Here is a 19,503-nt window from a genome sequence, read left to right as displayed (position 1 = left end):
CATTGTACTATAAACAATAGGCAATTTTGAGTTCAGATTAAAATCCAGTTTACATGCCAACTGGGGAAATGGCTTATGTATTTATTTTTTTAAAACTATATGCCGCAGTTTACAACAGTTGCAATACAGTAAAAGCCACAAAAATAATCAAAACAGATCACCAGCTATTTATATAGCCAGAGATGCTGCTATGATTGCTTTTGGAAAAAAATTTCAGCTGTGTCCAATTTTTTGGTAGGGAGATAAAGTGCCAGAGTCATCGCACCGTAAGCGTGTCAACATTGATGCCCCACTGGAAAAGATTCCACTCTTTATCCGAGGAGGATATATTTTGCCAACGCAAGCACCAGCCGTAAGAACTGCTAAGAGGTAACTAACATAATTACCTTTTTTAAAATGCTCAAATTAGAAAACTGGCCTGAACTTGGTACCATGCTGAAATTTGTCTGTGTTGCGCACCAAGTGTCAATTTCTTATAAATTACTACGGTAATGAGCGTAATCTCACTTTGCACACTTAAAACCTTCCTGTTTGTTTTTTTCAAATGAAGTTAGATTGCTTTTTGCTCCTTGACATGGCAGAAATGAAATACGGGGCTGTGAGCACGCATGGCATTTGGGAGGTGGGTTTCCGAGTAGCCCATGCCTCAATCTAGGTCTACCCAATCTCTATCCTTAGTGCTTATTTCAGGGTTGTTTTTAGCATTGGAGATTCAGCCTTTCCGCAACTAACATGTCCAGCTGTCCCTCCTTGGGTTATTGTGGATTGTGGGAACAGGTTTTGCCTCAATGCTTTTGTTTTTCGGGGGGTGGGGTTGCACTAAAGGTGCAAAAAAGGTGCACCTATAGCAAACTTGTATGTTCCTGATGAGTACATTAATGTTGCACCACAACCAACTTTGCAAATTTTCTGTTAGTGTATGGGTAAGAAAATTTCTATTAGTGTATGGGTAAATAAATGCTAAATCATAGCTGTAGATACCAATGAATTTAATAGCCTTCTCAGTTATTCAGGTACACCTCCAGGTCACATTTTTGCTATAATGATATGAACAGGGAGGCTGAAAATTTTGGATTTGAATTGTAGCCTTTGAATTACCGGTAAGTCTCATGCTCTGCATATGCTTTGGTCTCCCATCGCTATTTATGTCAGATGCTCATAGGGCACTTTCTTCTCCATTACTGGATAGCTCCCACTTGTTCACAGGACCATATTACTGGGTCGTCCTTTCTTGTGTTTCATAATTGTTTTGTTGTTGTTGTGTGTAGTGTGTTTTTATACTGTAAGCCGCCCTCTGATCTCTGGATGAAGGGTGGTATATAAATTTTATAAATAATAATAACACTAATGATAATGAAATGCCTATGGTTAATTGTCATTGTGTTGCATTTTGATGTACCTTGATTTATATTGATGTTTAATGCATGATTTGTGCATGGTTTGGTTTTGAATGTGGAATTTGTATTTTAGTTCTTTTATTGATTCCTTTTAGTTTGGATTGGCAAACTGCTTAGAGATTTCTGATGAAAGCTGAAGCCGGATAGGAGTTAATCAAATAAATAAAAAGACTGTATCACCCACATTTCATAATTAGTTTTAAATTAATAACCCAACAGCCGACTGAACCCATTTGGACTCATTGTTGCCCTGGATGAACAAGGGCAAGCCACTGGTTCTCTCTTCTGGGATGATGGCGACTCTGCCGGTGAGTGTTCAGAAATGCTGGTATTGTATCTAAAACACATTGTATAAAGTGTAAAAGGGGCAGGGAAGGGTCTGACCTACTAACTGTCCCTTTAACTTGTGAGGAGGGGAGGGGGGAAGGTTATTATTGAATAGACAAGCACATGTTGTCTCAACGTGTGTCCTTTGTTATGTTTTAGTCTAAAAGGAAGCTGTTCCTTTTCCTTGTTAGATGACCTAATACTAACATCAGTCTTGTGATTTGTGTTTTGGCAGACACGGTCGAGAATCGAAATTATTTCTATGCCAGATATACATACAGAGAAGTAAGTAGAAAAAAGCACTTGGACAAATAAGGTGTGTATGCAGCAGATGTGGGTGGGGATGGAGAAGAGAGGTTCAGGAAGCAAAAGCAAAGTGAGGAGTAGAAATGAGTAAAAATTAGGCTGGGGAAGTGGTAGCCTCTATTTAGGGAAGACATGTATCAGTTTTTGTTGTTGTTGTTTAGTCGTGTCCGACTCTTCGTGACCCCATGGACCAGAGCACGCCAGGCACTCCTGTCTTCCACTGCCTCCCGCAGTTTGGTCAAACTCATGTTGGTAGCTTTGAGAACACTGTCCAACCATCTCGTCTTCTGTCGCCCCCTTCTCCTTGTGCCCTCCATCTTTCCCGACATCAGGGTCTTTTCCAGGGAGTCTTCTCTTCTCATGAGGTGGCCAAAGCCTTGGAGCCTCAGCTTCAGGATCTGTCCTTCCAATGAGCACTCAGGGCTGATTTCCTTCAGAATGGAGAGGTTTGATCTTCTTGCAGTCCATGGGACTCTCAAGAGTCTCCTCCAGCACCATAATTCAAAAGCATCCATTCTTTGGCGATCAGCCTTCTTTATGGTCCAGCCCTCACTTCCATACATCACTACTGAGAAAACCATAGCTTTAACTATACGGACCTTTGTTGGCAAGGTGATGTCTCTGCTTTTTAATATGCTGTCTACGTTTGTCACTGCTGTTCTCCCAAGAAGCAGGCGTCTTTTAATTTCATAACTGCAGTCACCATCTGCAGTGATCATGGAGCCTAAGAAAGTAAAATCTCTCACTGTCTCCCTTTCTTCCCCTTCTATTTGCCAGGAAGTGATGGGACCAGTGGCCATGATCTTTGTTTTTTTGATGAGGCAAAAACAAGGGACACACGTTTGGAGGGGATCCAAGGAATCATCTTCCTGATTCCTGATATCTCTTTGAAAATCTTCAAGGATGGAGATGCCATAACCTGTAGGAGCTCCTCCTTCTCTTCTTTCTAATATCCTGGCAAATGTTTGAACACTGCAGGCATCTTTATCCTCCCTTAATGTCCCTTCCAAGTCAGCTTCGTGCTGTTAGTAATATTGGCAAACATCATGTAACAGGCTATTGGCTGACCATCTCTTTGTTAGGGAGATCGCTTGTCGATAGCCCAAAATGGTTGGTTTGCTCAGTGGGAGGTATTGGTTGAGAGATCACTCTGAAAGGAAAAGCCATGAGTACAGATTGGGGGTAAGTAATGTGGGGTAGCTTATCTGCTGCCAGATAAGAGTTCTACCCCACTTAGGTTTTACTATATATTTGTAAACCAAGCAGTTCTTACAAACATGTCACAAATCCTCTATGTTCTCTCACCCGAAAGGAAACCAAATCAAGGTAGAGTTTTCGCTGCTTGTGGGAAACACACAAAATATCAAACATTGGTGTTGCTGTAAGTCAGCATGCATATCTCTCTATGAAGAAAAAACCAGAACGTTAGGGAGGACTGAATTACCGCTACTCTCTGATTGCTGCAGCCGAGAAAGGTTACTTTCCCTCCAGTCCTCCTCTACAGAGCTGCCTATTGATGATGATATTACTCAGGTCTGCAGTCCCAGAAAGATGCAATTGGCATTCAGTCCCAGAAGTATGCAATTAATAGGAGCCATTTAGAAGAACAAAATGACATTAATATTCCTGTGGTGTTGTTCCCAGACCTCCTGCTTACAGCACTGACAGTGAATTGGAGAAGAGTGATGACTATTTTTTCTGCATGATTATCTCTGCAGAGACTGGCATCGGATATTTCGTCTTAATACAGCAGATGCTTTTCCAGCATTAAGGCTCTTCCTTTGCTCTTTTCTTCAGAGTGCTTTTATCTTGTTGTCTTGCACAAAACTGGCATAGGCTGAATGGCAAAGGAAGGAAAAGATTAGACTAGGCTTCTGTCTTTGGCGTGGAGGGCAAAATGTGCCGAAGGCAATTGAGAGGCGATAGCCACTTTTATGTTCTGCAGGAAATCGCTTTGCATTTGATTGCTGGCTCTGTGGCACTTCTATTTCTCATTGCTTAAATTGGATTCTTCTCTGTAGTACCTGAAATTACAACCTGCATTTAAGCCAACCCTAACCGCCAAGTTAACATTGCAAATGTGAGGTAGTTAAATCGGCATTCTAATACAGAAGAGGCATGCAATGCAGTGATATATAAGAGAGGCCTTAGAGAAATGTGTGTGTGAATGAGCAGACAGGCAAACACAGAGACACACAGTATTGAACTTTCTTAAAACAACATTCATAAACCTGCAGTAGTGAGAGAGGTGGGAAGCAGGGGCCATGCCATCAGCTCTCTTGAAAGGTGCTCTGGAAGCCTTTCCTGCTGAAGAATGAAGTACACACACATTCTTTATTACGGTCCAAAGGCCCACAAAAACACCCCCGAAAGCAAAATATAGCAGGTATACAGAGAAAACATTTTATTAAGAAGAGTGAAGTGAGCTTAATAAAACCCCAATATGATAAACCAAGAGAAATGAAAATTTCCAAGAGCAGTGATCATACTCAAAACTGCATTACAAAGTCAAGCATGAGGGGAAAAGCTTCAGCCCAAATTCATGAGGTTGGGGAGGGAGAAATATGTGGCCAAAGATACTCAGGTCCCAGGCTATTTATATGTAAAATAAATAAGTAAGTAAGTAAATAAATAAATACTGTAAATCTTCATATGCTGTAATTTTCTTACAGTCTATTTAGTCTATTTTTCACTAAAACTGTTCTTACATATGTCTTAATTTTATTCTGATTGAATAGCTGGCCCTGTTTAAGACTGTTTTAAGTAAGAAACACTTAACATCTATTCATTTCCCGTTTTCTTTTTCAAAAGAGAAAGAAACAAGGCACCTATCCATAACTTGAAAACGTATTTATTTATTATTGCATAAACTTTATATGCCGCTTAAATTGTAGAAAAGTTAAAATACCCAAACACATTAAAGTTGAATTAATTAAAGTTAAATTGTAGAAAACCTCAAAGCGGTTTACAAAAAGATAAAACAATAAAACTTGGGGGTGGGATATCACAAGCATACTTTAAAACTTGCATGTTAAAGTTAAAATATCCAAACACATTAAAGTTAACTCAGCTTTCTAAGCTTCTGGTTAGGCTTGTCTAAACAAGGAGCCGAAAATAGTATAGTGAATAGCCTGCTTGATCTCAATAGGCAGGGAGTTCCCAGGTGCAGGTGCTGACACACCAAGCAATCAAGTTCCTAGAAATGTGGAATGGGTATTATGGGGCACCTATACTAGTGCCATGGAACGCAGGTGGCGCTGTGGGTTAAACCAGAGAGCCTAGGGCTTGCCGATCAGAAGGTCGGCGGTTTGAATCCCCGCGACGGGGTGAGTTCCCGTTGCTCAGTCCCAGCTCCTGCCAACCTAGCAGTTCGAAAGCACATCAGAGTGCAAGTAGATAAAATAGGCACCTCTCCAACGGGAAGGTAAACGGCATTTCTGTGCACTGCTGTGGTTCACCAGAAGCGGCTTAGTCATGCTGGCCACATGACCCGGAAGCTGTACACCGGCTTCCTCGGCCAATAAAGCGAGATGAACGCCGCAACCCCAGAGTCAGCCACGACTGGACCTAATGGTCAGGGGTCCCTTTACTTTCTACTAATGCCAATTCCGACTGAAGCACATAGTGGGCACATAAAATCATTTTAAAAATAAAAAAAAATCACGTAAAAGCAGGTGTTGATGGCAGAAAGTGAGGAGGAATTAAAGAACCTTTTAATGAGGGTGAAAGAGGAGAGCACAAAATATGGTCTGAAGCTCAACATCAAAAAAACGAAGATCATGGCCACTGGTCCCATCACCTCCTGGCAAATTGAAGGGGAAGAAATGGAGGCAGTGAGAGATTTTACTTTCTTGGCTCCATGATCACTGCAGATGGTGACAGCAGTCACGAATTTAAAAGACGCCTGCTCCTTGGGAGAAAGGCGTTGGCAAACCTAGACAGTATCTTAAAAAACAGAGACATCACCTTGCCAACAAAGGTCCATATGGTTTTCCCAGTAGTGATGTATGGAAGTGAGAGCTGGACCATAAAGAAGACTGATCACCGAAGAATTGATGCTTTTGAATTATGGTGCTGGAGGAGACTCTTGAGAGTCCCATGGACTGCAAGAAGATCAAACCTATCCATTCTGAAGGAAATCAGCCCTGAGTGCTCACTGGAAGGACAGATCGTGAAGCTGAGGCTCCAATACTTTGGCCACCTCATGAGAAGACTCCCTGGAAAAGACCCTGACGTTGGGAAAGATTGAGGGTACAAGGAGAAGGGGATGACAGAGGACAAGATGGTTGGATGGTGTTCTTAAAGCTACGAACATGAGCCTGACCAAACTGCAGGAGGCAGTGGAAGACAGGAGTGCCTGGCGTGCTCTGGTCCATGGGGTCACGAAGAGTCGGACACGACTAAACGACTAAACAACAATAACAGGTGTAGAGAGGAATGCTGCAGACAGAGGATTCTAGCGAACCACTGTTGGAAACTGACAGATCTGTCTAGCGAAGTAATTAATACCTTCTCAATAGCTGGTTTTTGTGGGTCTTTTATTGCTTGAAATGTATTTGGAAGTTGCTCAGTCATTGGCAGCTGTCCCCTTGGGTGTATTTCTTCAGCTTTTAGTGCTAAAGGTTATCTCTCTGAGAGCAGGTGTAATAAAGCACAGCACTCAGAAGTTGTATCCTGTGCCAACACAGGGCTGTGCTGATTGAGTTTTGATGTGGTTTTCAATGTACAGTGGTACCTTGGTTCCCAAACTTAACCCGTTCCGGAAGTCTGTTCCAAAACCAAAGTGTTCTAAAACCAAGGCATGCTTTACCATAGAAAATAATGCAAAATGGATTAATCTGTTCCAGACTTTGAAAAACAGCCATTTAACATGATTTTTACTATCTAATGAGACCACTGATCCATAAAATGAAAGCAATAATCAGTGTACTGTACTATAAAATAAATAAGACAGTATTGTAGCTGATAAAATTAAAATTATTCTTTTTCTTATGTGCACTGATGATAGTCATTGTTTGGATGGGGGGCTTTTATCCATTTCTGCAGTCACACAATCAATCAATCAGTAGCTGAACTGGGTTCCACACAAAAAAACAAGTCACAGAAACGAAGTCAGAAGCCACAGTCACAAGTCAGTCCCATAAAACGAAGAACAAGTCACTGTCAAAAACACGAAAAGCCACGCAAACAAAAACACAAAAAAATAGCAAAAGCAAAAGCTCCAAATATCACCTCTGTGTTGCATGGGTGCTCGGGACTCAACAGCCAACAGACTCAACAGGAAGCCTTTGATTAGCAGTGGGGGACACAATTTACGAACGGAACAGACTCAGCATGTTCTGCTTCCAAGGCAAACACCTACTTCTGGGTTTGCAGCGTTCTATTTCCAAGTTGTTCATAAACTAAGCTGTTCTAAAACCAAGGTACCACTGCATGACTATCACTCTGCCTACAATGCACAGGAGACGGGGGCTGGAATCATGTGCTGTTAAAAGGGTGTCTGAATGGCCTCTTAGGGGTTTTTTATTTTATTTTATTCTTTGAACAATTCTGAAAAAACACACCATGTTTCTTGCCTTGTTTATCAGAGCTTTCCCAGACCTTATCAGCTTCTTCGGTATCTTTAAAAAGAGGGCATATGGAAACTACGGTAACTAGCTTAGGAGAACCTGTAGAGAGGTGAATAACTAAGCCATTAAATTGCAGCTGTGGTAGCTAGTGGCTTGTGAAAGACAAAGTCTCTCTTGTGTAAATGCGCTATGATGTATGTAGCAGCTGGTCCTTTGTGTTCCAATTTAGCTGAGTGTTTGTTCATCTGTACTTCTGACACCAAACTGGAATTCTGACAGCAGCACAAGACAGTTCTGTGTAGGACTTTTAAAAATAAAAAAGTAGTGATGCCTAATAGTGTGTCGAATGAATGCCTAAAGTATTTTCCTCCTGAATTATTCTAGGGGCACTTGAAGACAAGTATTGTCAACAACAACTACCGTGGGGTCGATTCTCTGATATATGATACAGTTCAGATCCTTGGTGTGACCTCAAGACCTAATGCTGTCGTTATGAATGGAAAAGGCATCCGCACAAGTGACATACATTACGAGGAAAATGGGGTAGGCATTCTGCTTGTGAATTACTTAAAATATTTATTGTTGTTGTTGTTGTTATTCTTGTATTATATATATATATATATATCACTCTTTCTGTTTTGCTGCAGTTAATCTTCAGACAAAAACTATGTTATTTATCTCGCTGCCCGTAGTGCACTTTATGTAATAAATTAAGTACATTACATTGTCATTACACAATTCCAGTCCGTTCAACTGTGTGGCATTAACCATTGGCAGTAGTACACTGTGTGGTGGTTCCCTGCAACATACCAGAAAGGGCAGGGGGTGGCCTGAGGTGAGTGTGGTGCAAACACATGGGCAGGAGTGCCGGATTGGTTCTGGCACATTTCTGTCACACCATCAGTGGCGTCTCCTTCCTCTTCCCCATCTATGTCCCAATATGCTGTAGTTCAGGGGTCGGCAATGTCTTTTGTTTCCACCTCCATCGTTCTGCCTGGACACTGAGGTCCAGCCCCAAGGGCCTTCTGGCAGTTCCCTCGCTGCGAGAAGCCAAGTTACAGGGAACCAGGCAGAGGGCCTTCTCGGTAGTGGCGCCCGCCCTGTGGAACGCCCTCCCACCAGATGTCAAAGAGAAAAAGAACTACCAAACTTTTAGAAGACATCTGAAAGCAGCCCTGTTTAGGGAAGCTTTTAATGTTTAATAGGTTATTGTATTTTAGTGTTTTGTTGGAAGCCGCCCAGAGTGGCTGGGGAAACCCAGCCAGATGGGCGGGGTATAAATAATAAATTATTATTGTTATTGTTATTTTGAGGCCGGTCTGGTCCACTCCCCGGCAGACCTCTCGGTGGGCCAGAGCATGCGTGCCCATGCATGCACTCAAGCTATTTCCAGCACTCTTCTGGGTCGGAAGAGCACCGGAAATAGCGTGTGCGCATGCACATGGGTGCTCCTCCGTCCCGGAAGTGCGCCGGAAATAGCTTCTACGGACGCGTACAGGCGCTCCTCTGGGTGAGGAGTGCCTGTGTGCGTACGCTATTTCTGGCACTGTTCCAACCCAGAAGTAGGTCCCCATGGCGAGGGAAAAAATTGCGCCACATGGGGAAAATGCATAGAATCCCCACGCCAATCCACAGAACGAACGTGAGCCGGTTCCAGGAAGCTCATGGGCTGGAACCGGCCGATGGGCCTTAGGTTGCCAACCTCTGCTGTAGTTACTCAGGCTGGATCTAGCAAACCAGCTGTCAGAGCTGCTTCAAGATCCTAGCTCACAGAGGATCACGCTAGCCAGCAGTCATTAAGTAAAAGTCTTTATTGAGTTACAGTTTCCATTCCCAAGCTGCTGCGTGCAACTCTACGTCTAATGGCTAGATCGGCGAAGCTCCGTCTGAGTCTCCGCCCCTTGTGCACCAACTTAATATCCTAGCCCTGCTCCACCTTTTCCGCCTGACTGCTCTCCTCTGGGTCCCTCTGCCCCCCGGGGTCTCTTCCTTCCGGGATTCTTCTGATGCCGACCCCCCGGAACTCCCTGTCTCCTTGCGCCGGGCTTTAGGACCTGGCTCCCTTTCCTGGCTGCCTACTGCGTCACTTTCCTGTGCATTTGAACTTGGCGCGCGCGCCCAACCTTCCACTTTCCGTCTGAACGTTTCTTCGCTCCCCGATGGAGGTGTGGCCACTCCTGACTCGTGCCCTCCCCCCTGTTGCGAGCTGCCAGCGCTTGATCTCTGGCGCTCTTCCTCTTCCCTGCTCTCTGGCTGTGACGCTGGTCCCGATTTCCAACTGCTCTCCTCGGAGTCCCCTCTGGCCCTATCTTCCTGGGGTGTCCCCCTAGGCTCCCCCCTTGCCCTGACCACTGGTGCTCCTTTCTGTGAATCTTCTGATTCACTGGAAAGACTCGGAGATCTCGGGTCGTCGTCATCACTCATCTTTTCTTCTGCCTCCTCCCCCTCGCTCTCTGTTTCCTCCCTTGCCCTTGCCTCTGCTCCTGAACCCCTGACACCAGCGTTTCAGTTAAACATGTTGCAAACTTTGTACAAGAAATCGGGTTGGCAAAAGCAGAACTCCACAGTTTTAGAATGCATAAACAACGCATATGAAACGCTTTTTCTTTGCTGATGTAGCTGAGTCCTCAGTCAGACGGAGGTCAGGTGAGCCATCCCATCCCATTTGCTGTTGACTACTAGCAGATGGGTGTCTGCTGGTGTGTGCAAATCTAGATCATGTTGAAAGTGCTCATGTTGAAGGTGGTTTGCTGCTAAAGGGAAAGCCACAAATAATTTTTTTTGAACCATCACTATACGCTTGCAGCCATGACCTATGGACATGAGGAATGAAGTAGGAAATGGAGGGGGCCTATTAATCAAGCTGAACAGTTTGGCTGCTCCCCATAGTGTTAATATTTATCCAGCATGGGAATGTGAATAGTTTTTTCTGTTCCATTTGGCAGAATGTGCAGTTAGCATTTCAAAAACAGCCACCGCAGTAAGAATGGGAAACTTTTCTGTGCACATATGTGGGAAGACTGCCTGTCTTGTTTCGTGACTGCTATTTACATAAGCTCACAATTACATGTTTTCCAAGCAGCTACAAAATGGCAGCTGTCAGCAGATCATTAGGGCATTGTGTCACAACACTGTTAGGGCCACAGTGAAACATAATAATAATAATAATCATCATCATCATCCAGGGCTAGGTAAGGGGCTCAGTTATAATTCCTAAAACAATATGCGATAAAATAAATTCAGCCAGAATTTTGCTTCCAGTGAAGAAGCTCCATAAAGTCCCTCACATCTGGGGCAGTTTCTAGGCAGGCTTGATCAAAGTTGGTCCCAAATCCATTTCCTCGCCTCCGAGTTCTCAAAAACATCCTCTTCCTTCAGAAAAGGGACCTGGTTTTCTGCTGCTTTCTTGGCAGTGGTGGGGGCAGGGTGATAAATTTCTACAAAATTTCTGAAAGGAGCTGCTGCTTACCTTTACTGGATCTTGCCAGAAAGTATGGCCAGTGAGAAACTCTGGTAAGAACCTCAGGATGCCTTCTTCTTGAAACACCTTGGTCGCGGCATGAAATTGTGTTTTTCCCAAGTCTTTCCAGGTAGCACAGCCAGTGGGAAGTTGTGGAGTGAGCATTGTGCTACCAAGAGTGGTGTAGGGTGCTTATTTCTAAGTTTTAAAAGGATGGGGGGAAATGGGAAGCCCTTGTCCACCTCATAATATGAAGTAAGGTAAAGAGCAACTCCTTCCTGAAAATTTCAGAGAAATGCCTCCCCCCACCCTGTGATATTTGGGGAGGATTTCATCCCATCACCACCCTGCCATCCACCCAACAATTCATCAAAAACTGGGGAAAAAATGAAATTCTTAGCATAGCTCTTGGCTTGAGCCTAGTGCCTTTCATTTCAGAAATTAATGTCAGGTCTAGAGTAGGAAGATTGAATTTCCCCTAATAGAGATTTTTCCACTCCAAATACCTTGTAGTTGGCTATTTCACTCCAAATATTTTCCGTTATAGATGCTTTACAATTGCACTGCCCTCAAATGGCCCTTAAAGCCAGTAAAAGTCAGAAATCACTTCTGAACACACCATCGTATTTTTCTGGAAATAAATCACTAAGGACGCAAGCAAAAAATAATAATAGTTTTTGCTGTGCTCTCTAGCTGGGAAATGGAGTCAGGATAAGAAGCCCCATTGCTTAATGCTGTTTCTGTAACTTACAATACTGAACAAATTGGTTGAACAAAGAACTAGAGAAAGAGGCTTTGCATGGAAGCAATGGGGAGGCCAACACTTTCTATTTTAAACGTGTCAGACTTCATCATTATAATTAATTTAGAATATTTTTTCCCCTGCCTGCATTAAAAATATACTGGAATTAGGAAAGGTGCCTATCAGGTTACATATCAAAACCAATACTTTTTGATGGGGAGGGGACTGTTCAAGAAAATACTGGTGGCAGGTGATGGGAATGACCTCTGCATGACATGTTGGAGAACTGTGGCCAGTCAAGAGTGGGCAATACTGGGCCATAGGGACAAATAGTCAACACAGCTTCTTGCATTCCTAAAGCATAATATTGTTTTGCCAATAGAAAAGAGAAATTGTGTATCCTTGGGAAATAGTTTCTGGAATAAGGCAGTTGATCAGAATAAGATAAGCCCAGGTAATCAGTATTTGTCCAGAGCAGGCATAGGCAAACTCGGCCCTCCAGATGTTTTGAGACAATTCCCATCATCCCTGACCACTGGTCCTGTTAGCTAGGGATGATGGGAGTTGTAGCCCCAAAACATCTGGAGGGCCGAGTTTGCCTATGCCTGGTCCAGAGGATATTGGTTTAGTGTGGCTACAATAGGGCTATCCTCTTTTCTTATTAAGATCTCTCATTCTTATAGTAAATAGTGAGACTCTAGGGGCCTGAATTCACCAACCTCTCTGTGTGATTTGCTGTTCTTAACAGGATAGGCTTGTGCTTTGGCACACATCTCCTTTAAAACTGTAGACAAATCATTTGCAAATGGATAATAGAGAGAACTTTAGTTAGACTGAATCATAAAAAGATGTAGCCTATTTATTTTTCATGTTGAAATCAGTAATGTTGCATTTTAGTTGTTTTGGAAGTGCTGGAGAGTTCTCAACCATTATCTGCAAAAAAGACAGTGGGTAGTGACCTTTATCCTGCCTTAGACTTCAGGTGTCTAGACTAGGTATCTTAGCTTATTTCTACATGAGAGGTATGTTATACCAGTCAAAATACAGTGGTATGATTCCAACAAAATGAAGCACTTTTATGTTTCATTGTTTCATAAAGTAATTAAGCATGTATTTAAACCTTCCCCTAAGGGCTTCCCAAATGTTTAGCTTTGGATGGATTGTTCCTGTTCTGGTAATTCCTAATACTGGAGGTGGTTTTCTTTAAACCCATTTAACATTAATTTTCTTTCTTTCTCACTAGAAACTTGTTGTGCACCTTTCTGTACCACTTGGTGAAGAGTTGGACCTCATACTTCAATAGGATGCTGAAGAAATCAAATAATTTGCTTTGTGATTAAATCTGTAATTTGCATGTCTTCATGAATTCTCTTCTGAATTAATAAACATCAGTACCTTGCATATTTTTGTGAGTGTCCCATGTGTCCTCCTTTCTAGAGAATTACAAGGTAGGTTTTCCTGAGAAGCATAAATCAACGTGTCATTTTTAATGTTAATAAATGTCTGGATTCAAAAGTAAGTGGGCCTCCTGCTTCCATAGCAGGCTAGACTTTTTGAAGTCACTATATGAGATATATTCAACTAACTATAATGGCCACAACTAATTTAGGTCCTTTGCAGTGTCTACTCTAAGTAGAAGTTAGTTGAATTCAATACTATGAATGTTGCATCTAGGCTATTTTGCTATGACAGCCACATCTACTTTCACCTAATATCCTAGACTGGATTTCTGTACCCCAAGGAGGATCAAAAGCACTCACCAAAAAGGTTGACCTCATCATCATCAGGCAAGATTAGATATATGGTGGTTCAGTTTTTAATTCAATTCATCCCTTGATGCTGCAGTTGTCAAATGCTGATGTCAGGGTGGGTGTCAGGAGCAGGTAAGAAATAACTCACAAGGTGTTGGTGAAGTTAACTCTTTATTGAAATAAACAAAATGGCTCAGGCCTCATGAGCACAGCAACCCTTCCCAGTAGATCTTGCCCCAATGAGGCAGTTTAGAGGACCTTAAGTATCCTCCTCCCTCGGGTCATTCCCAAGTAATCTGAGACTATGATGCCTTCTCTGTTTTTGCTCCACCCTCTTTATACCTCTTCTGGTTCTGGGAGACCAGCAGGGAGTGGAATTGGTTGCAGCAAGAGGGGAAGACAGCCTCGCTTACTCACCAGCCTGACTCATCTTTGCCTCTTGTCATCTCCAGCCTCCGCTTCTGCCTCTGATTCTGGACTGTTCTCTGCCACAGTCTCTTCCTGCTCACTAAGCCCTGTTGCCTCTTCAGCTTTCGGCACTTCCTCCTCCCAGTCTGCTCCCTCTTCTCCTTCTGACCACTCAGTGTTGTCCCACGACCAATCCCCTAGCACTGAGCCTTCTTCCCTTGAGTGTTCCCCAGCTGGCTCCTCGCATGATTCCTCTGCATCCAACCAGTCCATGATAGCTGAGCATCGGTGTGTAAACCAGGCTTAAGTGTTTAAGTCATCTAAAGCAAGCCAACTTTTGAGAAGAGAGTGAAAAATATTGTTCCACAGACCCAGTCAAAACACTTTATAAAAAGCTGCTTTCATGTATGTCTGGGGGTCTAGAGAGGGAAATATATTCAGCTACTTAACATGAACGTAAGTGCGATATATTTTAAAATGTTTAATTTATGCTGCAGCTTGAATTATTTACTTGGCTCCCTGATCAGCTGATAAGTTCAAATGCACATACTTTCTTTGCCAAACCTTAACTTGTCTAATGGTTCATGCTTTTTTCATGCAATGCATTACTCTAAAAGCACCTAAAGAGAGCTCCAGAGATAACTGAACAAGGGAAATGGATTGGACCAAATCATGCTCACTTGACACATTGATGCTCTTGGGGGCCAATCCTTGCAATATTTTTTGTATGCAGCCACCCAGGTATAAAAAGAATGTGCCTCACATCAGCTGCTAAAGGTGCATGCACGTTGAAATCACAGCTTTTTGTAGTAAAGAACACAGGCTCAGCTGCTTGCAAGGATCAGTCTTCTCTTTCTATCACTTTTGACAATAAAGGTAAAGGTAAATGGACCCCTGACCATTAGGTCCAGTCGTGGCCGACTCTGGGGTTGCTGCGCTCATCTCGCTTTACTGGCCAAGGGAGCCGGCGTACAGCTTCCAAGTCATGTGGCCAGCATGACTAAGCCGCTTCTGGCGAACCAGAGCAGCGCACGGAAATGTCGTTTACCTTCCCGTCGGAGTGGTACCTATTTATCTACTTGCACTTTGACATGCTTTCGAACTGCTAAGTTGGCAGGAGCAGGGACCAAGCAACGGGAGCTCACCCCGTCACGAGGATTCGAACCGCCGACCTTCTGATCGGCAAGTCCTAGGCTCTGTGGTTTAACCCACAGCGCCACCCGCTTCCCGTTTGACAATAAAAGTGACAGTTTAAATGGAAGTTGACCATTCACAACCAATATGAGATACCTGCCACACACGCCATACACACTGCATGTTTCAACTAGACAGAGTCAGCCTTCACAATACATTAATTTCCTAAATTAGGCAGCACATGAGACACTTTCCATACTTCACCTTACAGATAGCTTACCTTCCATGCAGTAGTCTGGTGGCAAATTCAGATGTTCCGTGTCCCTTCATGATAGCCACAGCCACACCCCCTCACTCCTTTCTAAGACTATGCAACCTTCTTAGATTATACCATAATCTTATAGTTATACAGTCATAATAATTAGGGATGCATTGCAACAATCCATGCTGATCTCAATTTATTACCTTTCAGCTAAATCTATTATTTTAAATGTATATACATGGATAAATGGTGTGTATCTTCTTTCAGGAAGATTTAAACTGTGCTTTCCTTGACATTCCAATTGAATGCAACAGGACACGAACACCATTCTCTTGAAATTGAAGTACCTTGTGTTTTCTGTGTTCTGAAATCCTTAGCACCGGAACATGCGGAACTCTTGGTGATCTTCCTGCACACCTTCTCCAGATTGACCCTAGGAGCCCATCTTCAGTGACTCACTCACCTCCTTTCGTTCTGATTGGCTCCAATCAGCACAAAGGATGAGAAGACCGACTTCTCAGTAGATAAACAACACCCCTTTCATGCTGCTTGGGCAGCTCCAAGACACTAGAGACAGAAACTCTGTTGAGAGAGGCCCACCTCTATTCTCAAGGTCTAGAACAGAGGTGGGTAGATGGTTACTAGAGATCTATTAGTGGTTGAATTGCTGTAGTTCAGCAAGGGGTTCTAACTCCTGACTGTATGACAACAAGAGACTCTCACCCGACAAATGGGGCTATTTGGACTTCTTGGTCTACAGTAAGATGTAGATCTGTATTTATATATGGCTATCATCCCCGTGTATGTGGCTTGTGGGGTGCAGCTGGTAATTGGCTCCATCCTATGAGCTTTCGTTTTGCTCCCCCACCCCAATATTTTCTTTGGTTTGTGGACCTCAAAATTCCAACAAAAAGCAAAGTATTTCCTGCAAGCCTGAATTCAGGCCACACCTACACTAAAATGCTTGCTCACTTGGCAGAATGCTATGGGCCAAAACACCGAGAACGGGCTTTTAGCCTTGCAGCCATAAAGAGAGCACTTCAGAAATTGCAGTATGACAGATGGTAAAAAACTAAGATGTTTTGCTTCATCTAGCATCTAACATCAACTGCAGTCACAAGTTTATATAAAGTTTGCTCAAGACATAAATGCACCGTGTGTAAAAGTGCCCTAATGGAGCCTCCCTCTGCTTTAGCCATAATTACAGAAGCCCTGGATGCAAACTGAGGTGTAAGTATATTTCCATTCATTCTCAGTGCAAAATCCTCACAAGAAAAGTGCTTTAAGAAAATGCTTCTGTGTGTAGATAGTGACCCTGTGTTTTTGAAAATCACATTTATCAAATGCATGGCTGCCGAAGTTAACTTGGGAATTAATGACTACGTGGCACAAATGTGCATGCCAAAGTGTGACTTCTCAGTGCAAATCTCTGAAGGATCACAATGTGCCTTTCTCATCTGAGTGCTGCATAAGTGCGCCCACGATCAAAGGCTTCCCAATTTCAGGGAGTCTCAGAACCCACTAAATCTGTCAAAACATTCCTTGCCTGAACCCTTCAGCTGGTATGCCTTTGCTATTTGCCATCTCATCTCCTCAGCTGCCTGCTCCCGTCTGATAATAAACTGAGGAATGGATCTGAGTGCCACAACCAAAATTGAGCTCTCCTGAAATGCCACACGCCTGCCTGCTTGCTTGACAGCCACAAAGCAAGACACTTGTATGCACATTGTGTTGGTTTTGTGAAACTTTTGCTTGGCTTAAAAACTGGCCAGGTTCTATCAGATGTGATGTTTGGGGAAATTGCACTGAAGGACAACTTTGTACTGAAATTTAGGATATAATATATTAGGCTTTTCCACCCAATAAGGTATGGAATAACAATAAAATCTATTTTTTAAAAACCCCACACACATCACTATTCTAACAAAGATTGAAACCAGGATTAAGGGTTAGGAAATTCTCACTCATAGTCTCCAAACCAAACGAAGTTCTCAAAACTTCCCCAATTAAAACACCTGAGTTTCTTCTGAGACAGTTAGGATTCTCAGGCAACATAAAATCAGTGCTGCTCTAGCTCTCCAAAAGCGAAATCATTAGGACTGAGGGTCACTTCATCGACTGCCCTAAAATTGCAGGTTACCGAGCCAATTAGAACAACTCAGAAGTGAAAGACAGCCTGGAGAGTCACCTCTGCACTGTAATTTTGACCATTTAGGAGCTTACATTGCTGATAAAAGAAACCTAGTCTGAAAGGTTCTTGTGACCTTGCCCTCTGGTGTGGGGTCCAACGACATAATAATACAACTGATCTCTACGCACTAAAAAAATAAACTCCGAATGAGCCCAATGCTTGTGATTTCTGTTTTTAATCTTTTGATCAGCGGCCATGTTTTCCAAGGTATGAACTGTGAGCTACATGCAATCCTACCATGGCTTTCCTTCCACCCTGCCCAACTGAACTGTTTTGTGCCCTCTTCAACAGGCACAAAACTCTGCAACGGTTTTGAAATAAATGTGCAGCCAGCCAGCGGGAAGACAGTCGTTAGCAATGTTGCTGAAGTATGTAATTTTTTGATTTGGAATATGGACCATGGTGACTCATAATGTTCAGTGTGAAACAAGCATTATGAACCCAGTTCTTCTCAAGATTTGAGTTTAATCTGAGCTAGATAAGACCTCTATCCACCCACTTTTTAATGGATTTTTAAAATTTCACCATCCACTCATTTACCTGACTTTTGCTGTGGTGGCGGCAGCAACAACAAGGAAGTGAAGTACATCTCCTGCCACACTCACTCTACCTTCTTTGCCCTCAGCATCTGCAACACGGCGGCAATTATGGTTCCAGAGGCAGGAACCATGGGAATGCGCTATTCTCAAGGAACCTTAGATTAAGGTAAAGGTAAAGGGACCCCTGACCATTAGGTCCAGTCGTGACCGACTCTGGGGTTGCGGCGCTCATCTCACTTTACTGGCCGAGGGAGCCGGCGTACAGCTTCCGGGTCATGTGGCCAGCATGACTAACTAAGCCACTTCTGGCAAACCAGAGCAGCGCATGGAAACGCCGTTTACCTTCCCGCCAGAGTGGTACCTATTTATCGACTTACACTTTTTGGCGTGCTTTTGAACTGCTAGGTTAGCAGGAGCAGGGACCGAGCAACGGGAGCTCACCCCGTTGTGGGGATTCGAACCGCCGACCTTCTGATCGGCAAGTCCTAGGCTCTGTGGTTTAACCCACAGCGCCACCTGCGTCAACCTTAGATTAGCATACCAGAATTCCAGGTGCCTGGATCGTAGCTGTGACACCCCATAGTCTCCGCGCCCAGTGTGACAAAACTGGTTGAGCTGGTAGGGAGCAGAGGGAGTGGGGCCAGGGAGAGAAGGAAGAAGATGGAGGGAGGGGAAGAAAGTTCCTTCTGCTGTCCTTTCCACTGCTAAGCAGCAGCAGGAGCAAGGAGTTGGGTGGGAGAGGGCTCCTGCAGGAGGGAGCAGCAATAACAAATGAATTTAGAACTCTAGAGTAAGGTTACCAGATTTTTTTCCCCAATTAATCCGGGGACACTTTTCAATTTCAATAGGAATGATAGGATTTTGTCAGGGGACTGATTTTTTAAATCCGGGGACTGGGAAACGGGGACTTCTGGTAACCTTACTCTAGAGCCCAATGAAGATTGCAGTAGCCCACCCATCACTAGTAAGCATGGTAAGATAGCATTTCCTCTAGAATTTCAGACAGGTCTCAGCTCTGCTTGGAGATAGTGGGGGGATCAATTTGTGACCTTCTTTGCAGAAAGCAGAGCAGAGGCTGTCCCATTGAGGTACAGCCTTTCCTTAAAACCTCACAGTAGTTTAGTGCAGTCGAGAATCACCAAAGGGTGGATGTTTTCTCATGATCGCTATATGCTGAAGGTGTCGTGGGCAAGATCTGGCTTTTGTTTTCTTGTGATATATTTATGCACATTCTAATGTTTAACATCATTGGAGGGACACGGGTGGAACTGTGGGTTAAACCACAGAGCCTAGGACTTGCCGATCAGAAGATCGGTGGTTCGAATCCCCGCGATGTGGTGAGCTCCCGTTGCTTGGTCCCTGCTCCTGCCAACCTAGCAGTTCAAAAGCACGTCAAGTGCAAGTAGATAAATAGGT

The 19,503-nt window shown here is 43.5% G+C and overlaps 1 protein-coding gene across 1 annotated transcript in view; it reads left to right on the top strand.

Annotated features, from left to right (window-relative positions):
• Positions 1 to 13,203, top strand: part of LOC308596474 (sucrase-isomaltase, intestinal-like) — a 92,614-nt gene extending 79,411 nt beyond the window's left edge. Inside the window, exons 19-23 of the mRNA XM_081211545.1 lie at positions 239 to 369; positions 1,617 to 1,705; positions 1,960 to 2,009; positions 7,985 to 8,143; positions 13,046 to 13,203. Of these exons, the coding sequence (XP_081067671.1) occupies positions 239 to 369; positions 1,617 to 1,705; positions 1,960 to 2,009; positions 7,985 to 8,143; positions 13,046 to 13,105 (489 nt within the window). The 3' untranslated portion in view covers positions 13,106 to 13,203. The remainder of the gene's footprint in view (positions 1 to 238; positions 370 to 1,616; positions 1,706 to 1,959; positions 2,010 to 7,984; positions 8,144 to 13,045) is intronic.
• Positions 13,204 to 19,503: the final 6,300 nt, after the last annotated feature.

This window comes from Podarcis bocagei (assembly GCF_964188305.1).
Source record: "Podarcis bocagei genome assembly, chromosome: 10".
NCBI lineage: Eukaryota > Metazoa > Chordata > Lepidosauria > Squamata > Lacertidae > Podarcis > Podarcis bocagei.
Note: the sequence above shows the minus strand (reverse complement) of the source record. Positions and strands in the feature narration are given on the sequence as shown.